The following is a 20,373-nucleotide window of genomic DNA, read 5'->3' on the forward strand; positions in this document are numbered from 1 at the left end:
TCCTTAGGATATATTTATAAATACCATTTAAAAGGCTAGCACAAATAACTACATATAGTAGGTTCAGATCATTAAGTCATCTTGGAAATCAGATTTGCAGCTGCTTATGCAGAGAAGCAAGAAACGGAAGTTATTGTAAGCAAGCTGAAAATATCTGCTGTCAAAATCAGCTTGTCCTGTGATCATCTGATTTACATCCTTCTGCTGCACAAATCAGTAGGTTCAGAGCTGCTGAATTTGGTACATTTCAGTGCAAAATTGTGTATCCTAATCTGTGAAAATGGAAGTGCAAGCTCTGCTTTCATTAACACTTCATCATTATTGCTGTTTTGACCAGACAGTATCTGGGGGAAAAAAAATCAACACCTAGTGATGCATATAATGCTTCCTGCAATACCTTAACGGTAGCCTCTAGGGTAGAGAGAAAAGGAAAAGAATTGCTTGCCATGAGCTGGAAAAGCAGCGCAGTTGGCTCTGGCAGTGAGGGGGTTGACTGACAGTCTGCAGTGCAGTGGAGTTAGCTGAGCTCCCTATATGGCTGTGGATTAGCTATATGCTAATACTGATAGGAGAAGAGGAGCTGTACCGAGTGCAGTGAGCTGACGGTGGAGGCGATCAGAGTCTCAGCAGAGCTGACTCCTCAAGAGCCATGGCTGAAGGGGGTGAAGGAGGGGAAGATGAAATACAGTTCCTACGAACTGTAAGTATCTGCTTTTTATAGGTCATGTACTACAGGATTTTATGTCTCACATCTATTCCTTTTCTGTTGTATTAAAAATAAAGTGTTATTTCTGTGCTGGGCTTTGCCAAACAGGAGAATTGATTTAGTCAGTGGAAAAAAATAAAGCAAGAATATGAGCTTTAATAGCATCAGGCTGTCTCAGTGTGTTCTTCCTTGAATCTGCTCAATAGCCAGTTTGGTATAAGGAGACCTATTTCCGCTGTAATCCCCTGTGTTTGAAGCGTCCTCATCAACTTTGTACTTGGGTTTCTAAATGTAGCATGCCAAATATCTGACCTCTGAAACTTCTGCCTAGGTTAGATTTCACTGACATTAACAGAAGCTTTGCAAATAGGAGAGCCTTAAAATGATGAATAAACCAAGCAAGCCCTTGATGACCTCTTCTGATAAACATGCACACAGAAGCACACTTGTGTGTAGGGAATACCAACAGATGTTGAAGTCGGGGCTCTACAAATGTTTGGGGTCTTTTCTCTGCCTAAAATAAGCTTATTTTAAAAGGAGCTAAGGATTTCTTTGGGAAGGGGTGTTAATTAGTGAAATAGCCTTCACTTAGTGTAATTTTCTATATAGAGCCCTCACACCATTCTTTCCTAAAGCTTTACACAAATCTAGTATGACAACCAATTTGGACTTATAAGCAAGTAGTGTTCATGTGTTAATTTTTGGGAAGAGGATAAGATCCTTTTCATGTGTCATCTTGTGTCTCATTATTTTTACCCTGCATGACTAAGAGTGTGTTGTTGTGTAACTAGCATGAAAAAACTGCTTTGATGTGTGTATTCCCTCCTCTTTCCCCATACTGTCTTTACTTTGCATTTATCACAAATAATGTTCCAGAAACAGTCTCCTCTAGAGTTGATACAACTTTAAAAGTGTAAGTCTCTAAAATAAAACATGTTAAGTGCCCAAAGTAGGAAATTACAAGGCTGATTTCTAGGAGGCTGGGAATATTTATTTCTGGGAATTAAAGGTTGAAAAGTGGTGATGGCTGCTGCTGCTTATGTAAATTGTTTAGGTGTAATGAAGTGTCATTAGCACTTTTATGCCTGGGAGAATTTCATGGGGGGAGGGAAATGGATAATCACAATGAAGTATCCTTTCCAACATCCCTCCACTCCACTTTTTAGAGATATCTCTATTACATGGTTTAGTAGATTACTCAGCCTTTAGGAGAAGGTTTTATCAGAGACTGGAGCTTTAAATGAATGTCCTTCATCATTTCACTTTCTAAGATGTTGCCTTGACTGAACAGTCTTCCTCAGTGATGAAGTGAGAAGCTTTGCCTATTCATAGATAACATGTGTGTGCTACATGAGATAGCAATTTCTGCTGCTGTGACCCATTCTCATGCTAGTAGAACTCTATTGCACTTCTTTCCAATGGGTAAAATAAAGTGCTAAATAGAGGTGGGGGCCAAAAATGGAAACGGCAAAAGTGAGACTATGCAGAAATATTCCTTCCCCCTAGGTGTTAGGAAGTCTTTTACAGGGTAAAAAAATGGACTAGATTTCTGTCTTGGAAGCCCTAGCTTCTCCTTGCTGTGAACAATCATACCATTTACAGCTGTCTCCTCTCAGTTATAACTTCCTTCACCTTAGTGGAGAAGGGAACAATTGTTGCTTTGCAGTATACTGAGAAAGGAACACTTTATTAGGTATTGAGTGCTACAGTGATGTAAGCCTTCAGTACTTATTACTTACAGCTTTTATTGCTGCCTAATCACTGTTCATACATACAAACACGAAGTACAGTAGCCTGTTAGAACTCTTCCAGTGAAATTGTTGATCAGTCAGGATCTTCTCCAGATCAAAATGTTTTCTGGGAATTTGGATTCCTAGTGAATGTTTCCTAGGCTTGTGAGCCGAATGTTCCTTTGAAATTGTTGATCTCTGTATTCTTATTTTTGAGTCTGTAGACGGAAGTGCTCTAGGATGTTTTAGTCTCTTGGAGATAACTCTTGGTGAGGTATAAAATTTTGAAAGAGCAAGAGTATTAACTCTTAGAAGTCTAGTAAAATTAATTTTTGTTTCCTTAATGGGAAATTTTCCCCTTGTCCACCATTTTTTGTTGGTCATGATGTTTTTTTCTTCCAGATCTAAGTTATTGTATAGTTTTGTGCATCATTTTTAGTCTCTGCTCCTGTAGAAGGGCTAGAAGCTCAGTAATGCAAAAAAACCCCAAACAACCAAACATGTATTTGTTTCTAGGGAGCAGCAAACTTATGTGCATATTTATAAACTTTGGAAAGTTTTTCACTATCACTTTTTGTTCCAAGACATTGCTCATATTTGATTAATTTGGCAGCAATGGGAATGACAAAAACCTTAAGAACAAATTCCAGAGGGGAGAGGACAAGAACACTTTCATTGTCATCATTGTTGTCGTAGTAGTGTGTCTTCAGTGCCAATTTCAAGTAAGTCCCAGTTCTTGTGTGAAGTCTTTATGTGTAATGATAGCATTTAAAGGAAGATGTTACTAGTACAGTGCCCCTGACTTGTAAGTTCAGTATGAATATAAATAAATATATAAATACACACAGCTTTTTCTTACACTGCTACCCTGCTGCTGTGTCTTTGTTAGGAAATCTTTGATGTTTTGTTTCTGTAATAATGCTTGGAATTGTTTCTCTAGTTTTCTAGTTGGTGGCTTTCATCTAGATTTGACTCTGGATATTTGTGTATGTGTGCCTACTTATGTGTTTTGTATGGATGGGAGAAGCAAAGCACTTGTTAGATGTGTGTAAATGCAATACTGCTATCTCTTAGTTTCCTGCCGTGGTAGTGTTTGTACTTTAGATGACTTCCCCCTACCATTTGTTTGTTACCCCTTCCTAAGGTACGAATGCGTGAGAAATTAATGAAGATTATGCAGTGTTAGGTGAGAACACATATGTTAACCTGTGCTGTTTTGAGATAACATGCTGACCTATATAGAGGAAACCCTGTTGCCCTTGGCAGTGTGGATGAGTGTGTTAAGTGTTCTCATTCAAGCCTTTCCTAGCTACTGGGACTTTACTGCTGTGACAAACAAAGTCCTCTCCTCTCTGGAAATTAATCCTGAATTCTCTGTCATTTCCACTGCTGCCGAATTAATAAAATATGAGGTGATACCTTCAAGCAGATAGCTTTTGTCTTCATCAGAAATACCTATATAGTCACTTGCTAACAGAGAGCATGATTGGTGGGTGGGGTGGGGGAAAATCACACCCCTGCCCAAAGCATAGGAGCAGTTTAAATGTACTTGTAATGAAGCACGTCAAAGTTGTTTGCCATCTTAGAGTCTGTGTTATGGTGGTAACATTAGTTAATAAGTGTATTGCTTTGTTATTTTTCCTGAATATCATTGTATTAATGGAAAGTGTTTCCACTTATTTTAATACAATCTTTTTTTGAGGTGGCTCTTAACACGTTAGTCAAGAAAGTTTTGCCTTGTTTTCCATGGATCTGAACAGACTGTGTGTTGGGTATTAGCATGTGTATGCCTTTGTGCATGTGTCTGTGTATGCATGACTCTTTCCCCAACTGGTTACAAATTCTTCATTTCTCTGAGTGACAAAGGCCTAAACAATTGATTCTTATTTGAGTTTTGCTCCTTTAACAGCTTATCTCAATGACCTAATTTTAAGTGTCCTGTTAAACCTCTCCAATCACTATCTAAAAATTTACACATGAGAGTGGGAAATAGTTTTCTGTCACAGACTGAGTGTAGTTATCTGTTATACTTAAATAGCAAAGTACTGTTGTTACAAAGACCTAGAATAGAATATTTGGATTTAATTTTTTTCAAGATCTAGTTCATGTACATAGATTTACACAGTGAGTTTACAGATTTTTCAGGTATGTTTTTGATCATTTGTGTGTTAAATAGCTGCTCAGAATCAAGACAATTGGGTGGCTCATACACATTTATATCTGGATACACTTCACTATCTATATTGCTTCAAAATGAGCTCTTCTACTGTTCAGGTGTTACAGATGAGAATGGGAAGTTATCTCAGTTTTACAATATGAACTGTCAGGTATAGTATGAGTTAGATTTTCTTTTTTTCAATCACTTTGTTGCCAAATATAAATATAAGAAGTGATTATATCATGCCTTTTTTATTATTTTAGTAGTTGTACTCAAGTGCTTCAGTTTACCTAGGATTAGTTTGGCATAAAACCAGTTATTCTTTAGATGCTTTTAATACCTGTTGTTTTATCAAATCTGTGTCCCTAGTGGTGTATCCCTAGTGAAATAACAAAGAATGTGTGAAGTGGAACCATTAAAATGATTCATCCTTAACAGTCCAACTTAATATCTAACAGTTATGTTACTAAATGCATATTGATATTCTGTACCAGAGATCTCTGTGGCTTGATTCAGTAAAGTGTGAATATCTGCTATATAATGCTCACCAGATATATACTTGCAAACAAATATATCAGACAAATGTCCAAATGTGAGACAATAATGGAAGATACTTCTCTGGAGAAGTTTTTAGCAGTGGTTAATTAAAAACTGGGAAAATATGGAAATTGTTCTCAGTGAGTTTATATAAAAATGAGATTATATAAAAATTATATAGAAATTTATGTGTAGTAAAAGTCACAAAGGCGAAGGAAAGCCGTAAGATCAAATCAGTGGAATTTTCCTGAAGCCCATTTTAAGGGAGCTGGCTCAGGTTCTACGTGCTTCTTGAACAGCTGAGTGTGTTCTGTTGTATTGTTTTCAAGTTAATTAGGACATTTTGTCTGTTGTCACTGAAATGTACTGCAATTCAGGATACAGTAGTTGGCCATTAGTCAGTCAATTCCTTTTAGGAAAAGGGTAAAAAGAAAGGAAAAAGAAAGGAAGAATAATGTTATATAAAACTTGAGTTGCCTCTGAGAACTGGCATGTATTGGGAGCTTAAGTGATTTTTTTTAAATTAAATGTTTAAGTATCTGTGTATCTATTTATCTCTGTGCATTAAATCTCCCCCTTCTGATCCTATCACCACAATTTTTAACAGTTGTATAGCAGTCCATACTTCTAAGTCTTCGAAGAAGAACAAAATTTGTACAACAAACTAAACAAACAACACCACCATGTCTTTTCCACTGCTTTTAATAAAAAAAAGTCTTAAAAATGGATTTCTTTTTGCTTCTTAAACTTCAGGCTATTACCAGTATAGGTACTTGCAATCACTCTTCTTGCTTTATTATTCTTCAGTTTCTACCATGGAAATCATACTTAATTTTATGAATTTATCCTGAGTTAAGTTTCTTAGAACTTGTAGTGTCCTTCTTTATAAATAATGTTGCTCTGTTTATTTTCACTCATGAAATTGCCACTTTTACTCCCTGCATGTGTTCTTAACTTTGTGAATAGGTTTGCCCAGTTTGTCACTATATGCAAAACAGATAGCTTATGCTCATTCTTTGCCTAGGACTATTTCCTTGCTGAAACTCTGGGTACTATTATAAGATAGACTTACAATATGACAAATTTGCCAGTGCATCATATGCTGTAGTACTCTGTGAGTGTTTATTTTTGATGAAATAAAGATAAGATCTTCTGCAATTAGTTGTAACCCCTTGTCAAGGCGGAATTTTAAGCAAATGCTCTACTATACTATAAACACAACAGTCATGCCTTCAGACTGTGTGGTGTGTCTGTTTTTTAGCTCTGGACAGACCGGAGTAGTGGCTTGGTGTCTATATCAGTCATTTAATTAATTTGTAACAACTTCTCTTTTGGAGTGAAATCATCTCATTTAAGCAGGTATTTCAGGCTTCTGGTAAGGAATAGTTCTTTGGGAAAATTGCATCATGTTTACATGAAAAAGGAAATGCTTAAGTAGTTTGGTATGTTTAATATAATGAAAGTTGAAGTTTATTTAATGGTTGGAATTTTATAGTTGCTGTTGAGGAAAAGAGGGTAAGTGGTATCACCACAACTGCACTATAATTTCATAGAACTTCATGTGATTTGTCTTGATATACTTGGGTCTTTCTTATTCTCTGAGTTAGGATCTTGAGGTCTGTTCCCAGCTTGTGGTACAAATACAGGATGAGTGGAATGTTTATGCCACCAAAAGCTGGCAAGTAAGAGGAAAGATAACAGAGGAAGGTAAAAAGGGAATACAAGAAGGCAGTGAAATGATATCCAGTATGTCGTTAGGTAGTAATTTTTACTTTCTAGTTACAGAAACAATTATAAAGTAGATTTACTGGTGTCATGAGGAAAAAAAAACCCCTTTAATAAATACTGGGAAAAATGCATTTGCTAGGTGATAGTGTATTGAAAGACTATATCAGGTAAGGGAGGGGCGGAAAGGAGAAAAGGAAAATAGAGTTTTTGCAGATATAACAGGTAGACAATGAAAGCTTGCATCATGATAAGTCAGAGGTGAAGGCTGATTTCTCCCTATCAAATTTAAGATAGTTGAGTTAGGGACACACTTCTCAAGGTCCTGATGTTACAGGCTGCTGTTAGAGATGGTACATTGGTACCATGCTCTGTTTCCCTGATACCTTTCTTACAATTTGTTTAGCATGGATGTATAGAATAGATTGTAAACCTAGGTTTTCCTACAAGGACATAGAGCAGTAATGTTCAGAGATGTGCTGTACAACATTGCATGTTGTATTATATGGTATTACAATGTAATGATAGTACGTGTATGTATGAAATATGTGTCTATACATATGTCATCATATATACGTATATATGGGATATATACGTATATATGGAATATGTGTAATGAGTTGCACTTTTGCAAGCTGCTTCATATTGGCCCAGTCTACACCAGTTAAAAACAAAGCAATGTTGCACTACGTGAACTCAGCGTCATGCTTTACTACTGTTTCTTTCTACAGCTTAAATTAAAAAAAAAAAAGCTATTTCAAAAATAGATCAGTGCATGTATTACAATATTATAAATACAGTATATTGTTACAGAATAATTGCAAGATTGGATATAGTCATGATCAATTTAACTCCTAGGATCTAACTCCTTGTCAGTTTCTTTTCCTTTTTTTTCTTTTTCAGTTTTATTTTTTTGGGGTACAAGCATCAATGAAGGTCTGCTGTAATAACATCGAATTTGTTACAATCAAGCAAAACTCTTTAATCTCACCTTAGAATGCTAGTGAGTTAAAAGCCTTTTTGATAGGATTTGTGACCACGCAATAATCCTAAATTAATACTTCAAGTATACATTTCCCTATTTCCCCTAGCCCCACTGGTGGCTGTTGTGGGCATTTGTCTTCTGCTCAAGCTCTGCTTCTTGGTGCCTGAAGGGGGATTAATATCTTTGGTAATAAACAGTGAGTTTGCTAGTGATGTTCCCACATTTTTATAGAATGCAGCAAGTCGGTTGCCTGATCTCTGTGCCTTTTTTCTAATCCCCTGCCATGCTAACTGGGTATGATTCATATTCAAATCCAGCTGTGACTATTGCTTCTTTCTCAGTTCCCATGGCAGTGCTGTGACCACACAGCCAAATGCTGCCAGGTGCATTAGATACAGATTCCAAAAATTAAAACAGATGTGCATGCAGGGAGGAGAAGAGAAACAAATTTGGCATGCAGCTATTTAGAATATATTGAATTCAATCACAGGACACTAGTTTAAAGTCATGTATTTCTTGACTTCATTCATGAAACATGTGTTTTCCCCAAATGGCACATAATAGCAGTGCAGATATATAATAAGCACAGACTTCTATAGACAGTAAAATTATAATCTCAGTTTAAGAAAACAGTTGCTAACATAAATACACTTTAAAGTTTCATAAAGAAAACATGAGGCATTAATGTATGCCTGAATTAATATTTTTGTTTATTTGCCAAATGTAGAAATCTTAAATTTAACATTCTTAATGTCATTAAAATTCACCAGACTATTCCTTATGTCTATGAGTTAGTAGGATGTAGTGGTTTTGGTGCTGGAAGATTTTAAATTGTGTACCAGACATTACTTAAAAAGAAGGTATGTTGTTCTAATTGCAGGAGATGTTTTCCTTCTAAATACTTAATTCGCTTGGGTAACTTTTGGCAACTTGTTTTCTGAAAATTGCAGTAATGTTCTGAAGCACAATTGGCAAATATGTGACATCTTCAGAGTGTGTCTAAAGTAGTTCAAGATTGGGATATGCGTAGGAATTATGAAAACCTACAGGAAATTGGATCCCCCCCCCCCCCCCCCCCCCCCCGATTTGCTTTTGGTAGTGTCTCACCTGCAATATGATGCATACGTACATATATTTGTCAGCTATTGAGCACCTGCTGTCAGTCAACTCTGAGTCTTAACAGATGTGGTTCAGCTGTAAATAGGAGCTGATGGCCAGTCTGTTGATCAGGTAACCTCTCTTTTCCAGTTCCTTCTTCTGGCACATCATGTCTATGGTGAGGAGTGGCAGCTTCAGTCAATAGAAGCAATGGCAGAGACAACAGCAACATAAGGTGAAAGATTCAGTAGTAACATCAGGTTTGTTTCTTCTACTCGGCTTTTATCCAAATAAGCAAGTGCTAGTTGCTTAGTAAGATGAGTAGTCAGCACATGCCTGAGCTGTTTTTAGTCCACAGCAAACATCTCTGTCACTCTTGAGCATTTCAGCTACTTCAGCGTTCAACCAGATTCTCCAATACCTTTTACCAGAAAACCAACTTCCCTTGACCCAATTGGAACAACTTGAATTCTCTCCAATAACAATATAATACAGAAGAACTGCAGCTTAAATAAAATCCTTTACAAATTACTTGTACAAACAATAGAATTTCAACTTGGAGACTTGAAACAGCTGTTTAGCAGCAGATGCAGAACTAATTTAAAACACTGAAGATTTAATATGCTTTCAAATTGCATCAGCAGGACCATGTACAAACAGGAGTACAAGGATCATCAATCTTAGAATATATACTAAAATGCCTCAGATGATTCACTAAAATGCTTAAGGCCAAATGACTTCCATCTCCGGAGACTCCCTCTGAAGTTCATTGACTGCACTGTCTCATCTTTTCTGTACATGAAAAATGCCCAGAAGACCTATACACCTGGTACATATTAAAGATACTTAATGTCAGTAGTTTGTAGAATTCAGAAGCTGTTTGATAATGTGTAGAAATGTTGATACGGTCAGTGTACAGTCAGTTAACATTTTGATTAAAAAAAATTAAAAACCCCAAACCTGTCAGTATTATAGTCCAACAACCTTCTTCTAAAATGCATATCCATTTCTGTTGCACCTTCCAAAAGATCAAAATCAATAGACTTTATAGTTCCTATGTAGCCAAAGCTGGGAAAGGTAGACTTTAGAATTTGGAAGACCTCAGACTGATTATGTATGTCATGCTGGCATTTTTTGTTACCAGGTAACCTTTTTGTAAAAAATGTTCACAGGACAAAAGATTCTTTGCTGCATGCATGTTGACCATCACAGGAAAAAGTGCTAATAGGGATTAATAAGATTTGATTTCCTCATCAGGCACTGTCTGTGGGAAGTAAATAGTAATTGTATTAATAACGTGCCAAACTTTCATTTAAAACTTTGCATTTTTTCCTTTATTTTATGTGCTATTTACATACATTAGAATTAATAAGGAGTGAGGCTTTTAAAATGCGTAGAACAATATTAACTTTCTAATATGCAGACCCTAAACCTTTCCTGTAAGTTGTGGGTTGCTGTGGACTGAATTTAAGACCCCTTACTTGCTTTCTTAGTGAGGTTTTGCAGATCTCTTGAAAATAGTCCTGTCTGAATAATGTGGAATTCAGCCTTCATTATCTTAATTTAATTTAGTTACTTTATTACCATGGCTGGAAATTGTTATAGGTAATCTGGTATAGGTGAAGTTACAGGGAGTGGCTGATGGTGACTAGCACTTTTGATGGCTGAATCACCCAGGTGTTTCCACCGGGATGTTAGATGCTTTTTTTTTTTTTTTTTTTTTTAACACAATCTAACAAAAAAATGTGAGCTCAAAGTTCTCTACTTACTATACTGGATCTTAGGTGACTGTCTTAGGTAATATTAAATTGGCCCTGTCTTTAATGTAACTCTGTCCCGTCAGTGGGTAAAATAATTGTGTGCTTGAATACTGAGTAGTATCTCAATACTAACACTTAAACAAAACCTTGATTCTAACGGGTAGGTATTCTCACTGGAATTGGTGATCATTGATGTTATTATAAAAGTTTCCATTAAGCCTCATTAAACTGAAATCTACCTGTTTTAGTGAACCTTATGCTGTTAAAACCCTTTAAAGAAATTGTGTCAATCAATATAAATCTCTTCCATCAGTCACTGGGAATGCCAATTATTCATGTTTGCTTTAGGTGTTTGGTTTTGTTTGTGATTTATTTATTGCATATGTTGTGGTTTTGCTGAAGATATCCATCAACTTTTAAAAATTGCTTCCATAAAACAGAAATCAGGTAAAATTTTGGATCTTGTACAGATCCAAAATCTTTCCACCTGTAAAATTAAGTGACATTGCATCTCATATTGTGCCGGGTAATATGAATGTAGAATATTTGGATTATAGGATTATCTTTGAATTTGTATCTAATCAAACCCATAACATTTTTTCTCATGTTTTTCTTTATCTTAATAGAGATGTTGATGGGTTTTTTTGTATAATCATGATGTTGATGAATTTCTTGTAGTGATTAGAACTTTCTTTTTAGTATTTTGACTTTTATAAAGATGGAAAAAAATGGTTGCTTTCTATATACATGATGACATCAACTATAATAGCACTTACAAAAAAAGCATCAATATCAGAAGTGTGTTAATATAAATCTGTGTTTTAGAAGAGAAGGAAAATTCAGCAACTACTGTAGAACTTTTTTTCCCCACCCTTACCTTATGGTTTTGAAATGATTTTATGCAGCACTGAAAAGACAAACTTAGTGGCCAAAGTTTGTTTCATAGAAGTGAATATAATGGTGTTACTGGAGAAGCATATAGGGTGTGAGATTATATTCTTCACCAGTGATGTGAACATTCTCCATTGTTACTTCAGTTTAATGTGTGAAATTGTAAGAGCTTAGTGTATCAAACTTAGCTTGATGAAGAAGTGCTTTGCTTTACTCATGCAAATCAGCCTGAGTTTCAGAATTGTTTATTACGCATTTTGCACCCAATCTCCTTTATGCACAAAATTAGCTATACTGTATGGTGTGCTCATGTGATTGTGAAAGTTAAGAGCAGCATATAGCAGCTACTAAACCAGCTAGACATAAACAAATGGTGAGGTCTAAAATAACTTGGTATGATATGTCATTCGTTGTAAACATTGTTTAAACAGCCAGATTGTTCTTCCAATATAGAATATACTCTAATCACTAAGTTGTTACACAATATGAGTTTGCTCAAGGAGGAAAAAAGTAAGTTATCACCTGCATTTAAACTTTCCCCTTATGAAAATATATTGATAATGTTAAATAATTTACTTTATTAAGGAAGATAATTTTATCAGAAGATAAAATATTTTTCTCACTCAGGCTTTTGCTCATTTTTTGCTTTGAAATACCACAATTTGATGACTCATTGTGAATGCCCTAGCTAGCCTAACTGTAGATAAGTTACAGAAGCTGTCGTTAATGACCTTTTACTGCTAGCCAGAATATAGTTCCTATTTCTTGTCATACCACTGCACAAGCGGTAAGCTGTAAAGTTGTATCCACTAGTGCCTTTTTATTGAAAAAACACCGACTTTGAGAGAAGCTGGATCAGGAAGTACAGTCTCCCCATGATTAATTTGAAATTCGGGAAGCTTGATGGTATGGAAGATTCTAGATTAATTCTGTGCATGTAACTTTCATTTCATGACAGAAGTTTGGTTTTGTTAGAAAGACCCATTTTTATTTGCCGGGGATCTTCCCAATTCAGCTTCTCTCAAGGTGGACCTTAGGCTTAAGTAACATCGTTGACTAAACATGGTCCTGTATATAAGGCTTAACTTGCCAACCTTTCCTATCTTTGCCAATACTAAGACCAACTAGAATCATAAGTCACAATGTTCTAAAGGGCGAAATGTGTTCACCATAACATAGAAAATGGGGGGCAAAATCTTCAAGGAAAAAAAAAATGATGGCCAAAACATGATAGTGGTGATACTCTGTTGTAGGTAATCTGTGACATCAGTAGAATGTTTCTAGTGCTGTTTAGAAAATTAAACACATAATTGCATAGTTCTATCATGTATTCGTGCAATCTAAGTTTATCCTAATCCATTTATCTTTCACATCTGTGTTTCTTTTCTTTGTTTATCTAAAAAAACCAGACAGTGTCAGTAATAACAGAAGTCAATAATAACATGGGAGCTGATGGAAGATTATCCTGACCTCAGGCTACTTCCAGGCAACATCAGTCAACAATATCAAACCTCTATTTTTGTGCATCCCTTAAATCTCCAGCACCCATTGCTGTAGGGAAACACCCTGTCAGCTAGCTGTGTAACTTAGCTATCTCAGACCACCAGATTCAGATACCAGTTTCTGTGTACTGTTTTCTCTTCCTACCATTTCTTGAGCCAGGTGTTTTCACGGTGAACTAGAGCTTGCAGTTGTTACAATAGAAGTCACTGAGCTATTTCTCTCAAGTGCAGCTGCAGAGCACAGAGGCAAAGACACAGTTATTTTTTACTGAAAAGCAGGTATATTGTATAAACATGGCAAAAGTAGGGGGCTTTTAGCAGTGCTGAGTTAGCTTCCATCAGATCATGTCACTGTCCAGGTGCAGTTTTCTTTGGTGTTTGAGGTGACATCTCAAGCATAACTTCTATCTCCTTTTGTTTAAGCAGAGATTTATGTAGTCAGGGTTCTTGGCACACATGACCATTATTTGGTTTCTTTAAATGGTTGTGGGTTCTGTACTTTTTCACACTAATCAGATGCAAGGTTACTGGTTTGCTTGTAGGATAACTGTGCATTGATCATGTAAGCGTTTTGGGGGGGATAAACAAGGTGAAGTGTTACAATGTTTGCAGAAATGTTGCTTTAGACAATTGTGGGCCATGTGCTGCTGTCCTAAAATAGTGGTCTGAAGCAATGGCAACACCTGCTTCTTCACAAGTATTTCCTCTCCTGTTACAATATTATATACGTATAGCAATTGCTGTTTGCTCTGGTTACTTTCTGTCTAGTATATGCGATAGTTTGCGTGGCTCTTGTGAGTACTGGATGTGTTTGGATCACTGGCTGCAGGCCTTGGCTTCAGTTATTTGCAAGTTAGTGTAATGTTCATGTGTAGAACTTGATAAAATGTTACAGCTATGTTTAACAGTCAGTCCTTGGTAGTTACATGTGATGAGAGTGTAGTATTGCTAAATAGTTGGAAAGCAAATGTGCTGGACTTGAAAGCTTGCAGATTCAAAAAGGGAGATCTAATGCATATGTTGAACAACCAAAACTAATCAGAAATTTAATTTCTATGTTTATATAAAGATTTGCTTGTGAAACAATGATTCAACATTAAACAAGTAGAATGACCACTGCTTATGTTACACTGAGCAGTAGTAATTTCAGTCCAGTGATCTAATGATGGCCAAACTTGAGAGAGTTATCTTAAACCATCTCAAGTGAACCGTGATTAACACCTTGGTTTTATCCTAATTAATGTGCTCTGAAGGAGTCTATTAATGTTTGCGGCTGTTCTTCTTCAAGCTGTGGTGTTAATGTAAGCAAGCAAAATAACGTCTAGTGCCTGTGATTGAATACAAATATATAGACTATCTTGGTAAGCAATATTTGAGTGGTTTTGATTTAAAAATTGGTAATACTGTTGCATCCAGATAAGGCCATCTAGGTGCTGTACAAACACAAGAAAACAGTACATTGTCTAATACAAAGAGTTTACCTTGTTCTGTGAATGGACGGGCTGCAAATGAGCGCACAAGGAAAAGAGACTTTGGTCAGTGTGAAAAGGAGTAAATCATAACACAATTGAAATGTTACACTGCAAAATGAAGGTGTTACATAAAATTAAAAAAAAAAGAAAAGAAAAGAGTGGAAAGAGGTAGCGGGTTACATCTGCAGGGAGGTTCCATCTGTTGGAGGTGGTAGGTGGCTACCTACCAAACAAAAAACCAACCCCAAACTTGAATATTTTGTAGATGGGCATTTGTGATTAGTACCACAAATTCATCGGAAACGGAATTTGCTTGACTGAAGGGATGGCAGCTAAAGGAGGAATAAGTTGTAAAAGATTTAATTATTTAATTTAATAAGAAGGAAAAGGGAAAAGACTAAGGTGCAACTATCCCACAGAGGTGGATTTTTTTGGTGTAACAGAAAGGATAGTAATACCATAGTGATTAAAAAAAAAAAAAGGAAGTATGGAGGTAGACTTGACTAGGGAGACAAAGAATCTTTATATTCAGTTACTGTGAGTATGCATTAATAGTGAATATTCACAAGGAGAGATTGGAAAGAGAGAGAGGCTGAGACACCAGTTCGTACACATTTCCTCTTTAGCTCTACCTGAGGCTGTAAAAACCAGAGTGAGAACAACTGTCATCCTGTCTCTTGTTGCTTGAGGTCATAAAAAATTCAAGAAATTATGAGAAATGGCAGGCTTCTTATTCATTTTTGACATGCATAGCTTGCCAAAATTGGGAGTCTTAAAAGGAGTTTGCTTGCTCTTGATGGAAAATTACAAATAAGTAGGTATTTTTTGTGGAAAAGAAAAGCTTCAAAGTGGTATCTACGTTAAAAAATGAGCAAGGTCCCATCTTTTTGAATACAGAAGGAATGCAACAAACAGATAAAGATACTTTGCTGAGAACATTGAAATTCTTCTGTCATTACTACTCAAAGTTCATAGGTTCTTTTTCAGACTTGTAAAGTCAGTGAGACTTTCCAGTCTTTCTGTTTGTCTGCTGTCTGTGCCTTATTTTTACCACAGAGCATATATCTGAAGTATATTTGCTTAGATTAGTCTTGCATTTGCTTTCATTTCATGTGGAAACACTTATTTATGTATCACAGGAACATAGAACTGGAAAGAACTTTCTAAGTCATCGAATCCATTTTGAACTGCAGTTCAATTTTAAAGCTAATTATATTTTTTCCCCTGCTGCTTTTATCAAGGTACCAGTTCATTGTTCTAGTAATCTTCCTTCATTTTTTCAGCTTAAATGTATTTATATATTTCTAGATTTTTTTTTTTCCCTGTATGCCGACAGTGTCACCTGTCAATAGATTTATAGAGAAGAATTCTGTTCCCTCTCTAGTTTGAATTTTCTGGAATAAGTAATATGAGTTTGTTTAGCTTACTTTCATATAGCTGGATCTTTGGTTTCCTCAGAATTTTGTTATCTCTTGTTTGTACTCCTGCTGGCTGAGTCTCCCTTACACTTAGGTGACAACCACTTCTTGGACAGTGACATAATACTTTCCTGTTTCCTTGGCTAGGACATGCTTACCTTTCATAGCAAGGCCATATTGACGTATTTTGAAGAATATAAATTCAACCTAAAGACCAACCTAAAAAGAGACAAGCTATGCTTTTAACCCTTTTTTGAAATCTGAAAAGTCTTTGACTACGCTCGTAAATGAAATAGCCACAGTCAATTCGCTAGCCTTGAGGTGAAGTGGAAGCGTGCAGCTTATGTGCATACAGCTAAACTAATTCCCCAAGGTGACCTTCCTTATCTGTACTGCCTATTGGGAACAGTCCCCAGCCTGTTTGGTACCCCAAGTCAGGCTAAGGTATTTTCTGGCAAGGTTCTGGTAGGTACAGGGCAATATATTTCCCAGGTTCATGCTGAGTTAAATGTGTGGTCTTGTGTCAGTGCAGTCGCTCTCTGTATTGTCTTAGAGAAAGTAGTGAAATGTCAGGTACTCAAGCAGTCACTAGCCTATATATTGGCATCAGTTAAAGAGAAGCTTCATACTGCTTTGATAGTCCTAAGGGTATTCTTTTTTGATGGTTATATTTCTGTTCAGTATCACATTTTAGTTTTGAAGGAAATTTTAATTTTAATTCAGAAAGAAGGAATTCCAGGAATATACTTTCTCCTTATAGTATCATAGAGAAGAATCATAGCCTCGTTTAGGTTGGAAAAGACCTTTAAGGTCATTGAGTCCAACGATAAACATAACACTGCCAAGTCCACCACTAAACCATGTCCCTAAGCACCACATCTACACCTCTTTTAAACACCTCCAGGGATGGTGACTCTACCACTTCCCTGGGCAGCCTGTTCCAGGGCTTGACAACCCTTTCAGTGAAGGAATTTTTCCTAAGATCCAACATAAACCTTCCCTGGCACAACTTGAGGCCATTTCCTCTTGTCCTATCCCTTGTTACTTGGGAGAAGAGACTGGCACCCACCTCGCTACAGCCTCCTTTCAGGTAGTTGTAGAGAGCAATAAAGTCTCCCCTCAGCCTCCTTTTCTCCAGGCTAAACAACCCCAGTTCCCTTACCTGCTCCTCATAAGACTTGTGCTCCAGGCCCCTCAACAACCTGGTTGCCCTTCTCTGAACACGCTCCAGCACCTCAATGTCTTTCTTGTAGCGAGGGGCCCAAAACTGAACCCAGTACTCCAGGTGCGGCCTCACCAGTGCCGAGTCCAGGGGAACAATCACCTCCCTGCTCCTGCTGGCCACACTATTTCTGATACAGGCCAGGATGCCGTTGGCCTTCTTGGCCACCTGGGCACACTGCTGGCTCATATTCAGCCGGCTGTCAACCAGCACCCCCAGGTCCTTTTCTGCCAGGCAGCTTTCCAGTTACTGTTTCCCAAGATTGTAGCATTGCATGGGATTGTTGTGACCCAAGTGCAGGTCCCAGCACTTCACCTTGTTGAACCTCATACAATTGGCCTTGGCCCATCGATCCAGCCTGTCCAGATCCCTCTGCAGAGTCTTTCCACCCTCAAGCAGATCAACACTCCTGCCCAACTTGGTGTGATCTGCAACCTTACTGAGGATGCACTCAATCCACTCATCCAGATTGCTGATAAAGATACTGAACAGTGCTGGCCCCAATACTGAGCCCTGGGGAACACCACTTGTGACTGACCACCAACTGGATTTAACTCCATTCACCACAACCCTTTGGGCCTGGCCATCCAGCCAGGTTTTTACCCAGCGAAGAGTACACCTGTCCAAGCCCTGAGCAGCCAGTTTCTCCAGGAGAATGCTGTGGGAAATGGTGTCAAAGGCTTTACTAGAGTCCAAGTAAACAACGTGGATCATGTTTCTATGGATGAAAATCTGATGTTTCTTAGGCTGTTTTATAGGAATCCATTGTAGGACAACGACTTTCATAATTCTGTTGAGAAATGCCTGAAGTCACATTCTTGAGATGTATAGCTGTTTTTCACTGTTAGTTACAAACCAGTATTTTTTTTTTTTTTTTAAAGATGCACATAGAACTTCTGCAGACCTTCAGATTCTGAAATACTTTGAGGTGAGGGTACACTCTGCTTTCTCTGGCTGTCTTCAGTGCACCCTGTTCAGAGACTTTTCTCACAAGAACCTATAACAACAGGTAGAAGGTTTAAAATGGTTGAAATTTCTTGTTGGTTTGAGAAAGTGTATATTTCATCTTTGTCATTTTACTAATTCTTTATAGAAACAATCCTGGTTCCTGACTCTGGAGGTGTAACGGTTTTTACTTAAGAGAAAAATGACAGCTCTGGCTTTGGCAAATTATTCTCTGGAACTACTGAGCTGTTTCATAACTCTGATACATATTTCAGTATGAAATATAAATTATTCTAAAATCTCACATTTTCAGTATAGTATCTTACTGTTTGCCTTTCCATTGTGATGGTAATAGATAACAGATGAATAACATGAGAGGTAAGGGTGAATGAACTTGGATGGAGCAGTCTGTTAACAGATTACGTGTTACCACTGACTGACTTAGTTCTTCTAACAGTGTTTACTTACCCAGCTTTATATTGTACAAGGCACAGGACTTTTCCGGAATTATACCCTCTGAGACAGAATCAGCCAGCAAAAAAGTCTTTAGTGGCAAGTTGGAAGGAAGAATACGGGAATAGCACTGTAGCTTGTCTACAGGCCAAACCCCTCCAAATCAGGTTTACAGGCTTAGCTGGATTTCTGTCACTGAGAGAACTGTCCTCAAGTAGCAGGAAGGGCATTCCCAACCATTGAGTGTTTATGAAGAATATGGTGTTAGAAGAAAATGTAAACAAGTCTCTGACTTACAGGGATGTCAGTCTTTTAATATGCTTATCCTTGCTACGTGAGATAGTGAAATATTTTTGCTCATGTATAGTGAAGATCAAGGGTAGCTCTAAGGTTAAATGACTTCTGCTCATGATGCACATGGTAAAAACTTGTATCCAAGCTAAAACACAGTCAGGGGCCGTTAGGGCAGAACTAGAGTTAAGTGTTATATTATCCTTCTTCATGAGTGCATGATGGTTTACTTCTGCAGATTATAGGATAGTTTATGCTAAAAGTTTCCCAGAAAACTTTACTATGCCCTTACCACCATGGCTTTAGAGCTGGCAAATCCTCTTTTCTTGGAGTATGCATTAATTAGGTTTGAGGCAAAAGACACATTTCATGAAAGACTGTGTCTTGCCCAACTACTGAGAGCTAATTTTTATAGCTGTAATTCTTTCAGGCATGGGATGCCATTTATATTATCAAGTTCAACAGTAGAAATGCAGTTCCTAACAAAGAAGGGGAAAGATTGAAGTCAGCATTCTTTTTTTTTTTTTTTTTTTTTTTTTTTTTAACATTCATGGTTAAACAATGCCCCTCAGTTTACTTGGAACCATTGTTGATAGCAAGTAATTATATTAATATGGTGAAGACTTGCATTGCACAAGAAACTTCTCTGCAATTCTCACGCAAAGATTTCTAAATTAGAAATGCTATGGCCGCAATACTCGGTAAAAGCCTGTAAAAATCCCTCCCCTGAGCTTCCACTTGCAGGTAGAATTTAAGTGACCTAATAAAGCCTGAAAGTGGTGCAGTGTCATTTATTTGGCTGCCTGTGTGCTTCCAACAAATGTTTCAAAATGCTGTAATTTTTTTTCTGTGGGAGTCTTAGCTCCATGGTAACCATATCGAGTTTAACTCTTAAGGAATCTTGTCACTGTAGAGAAACCTTCTTATCTAATGAATAAATCTACCCCAGTCTCCTTCTAACAGTCTGCCTTTCCTTCCTACGTTACCTCTTCCCCTGAGCAAGGTTTTGTCAAATGTGAATGCAATTGATCCTCTGGTTTACGATGTCATCATTTCAGAATAATTCTTCATGTTTTCCTCCTGAACAAGCAGATAAAAACAGGGTAAGGACAAAGGAATGCTAAGATGATGAGTCAGACTGTAGTCTCACAATTTGCAGGACCAGTACCACTGCCACCTTTGAAGTTCAGGATGTGGGAAACAAAGTATGAGTATTGAAATATTCTTCCATGAAATGATGCTGAAATAATTGTGACCTTTAGAAAAGAAACAGTGCTGTGACAGATATAATCTGTTAAGTTACATAGGAGTGCCTTTCAGAGCATAAGATAAATTTTGAAGGTGAAAGGTGAAAAATTCCTTTCTAAAGAATCGTATTGAAGTAAAAGTCTTACGTTCAGAAAGAATTAAATGCTCCAGAGGATATAGGTTTTATAGTAAGAAGAAATGTACAACAGTTTTGCAAGGAGTCCTGCACCCT

The 20,373-nt window shown here is 37.1% G+C and overlaps 1 protein-coding gene across 11 annotated transcripts in view; it reads left to right on the forward strand.

Moving 5' to 3' along the window:
• Nucleotides 1-545: 545 nt before the first annotated feature.
• Nucleotides 546-20,373, forward strand: part of RYR3 (ryanodine receptor 3) — a 245,176-nt gene continuing 225,348 nt past the window's right edge. For 7 of the 11 annotated variants that reach the window (XM_075030397.1, XM_075030399.1, XM_075030400.1 and 4 more), the window contains exon 1: nucleotides 547-700. In XM_075030397.1, coding sequence (XP_074886498.1) covers nucleotides 650-700 — 51 coding nt within the window. In that variant the 5' untranslated portion in view covers nucleotides 547-649. Of the gene's footprint in view, nucleotides 701-9,089; nucleotides 9,200-18,085; nucleotides 18,133-18,194; nucleotides 18,214-20,373 lie in introns of those variants that run through there. The other 4 variants (XM_075030404.1, XM_075030406.1, XM_075030407.1 and 1 more) reach the window with 4 other exon arrangements.

This window comes from Buteo buteo, chromosome 6 (assembly GCF_964188355.1).
Source record: "Buteo buteo chromosome 6, bButBut1.hap1.1, whole genome shotgun sequence".
Taxonomy (NCBI): Eukaryota; Metazoa; Chordata; class Aves; order Accipitriformes; family Accipitridae; genus Buteo; species Buteo buteo.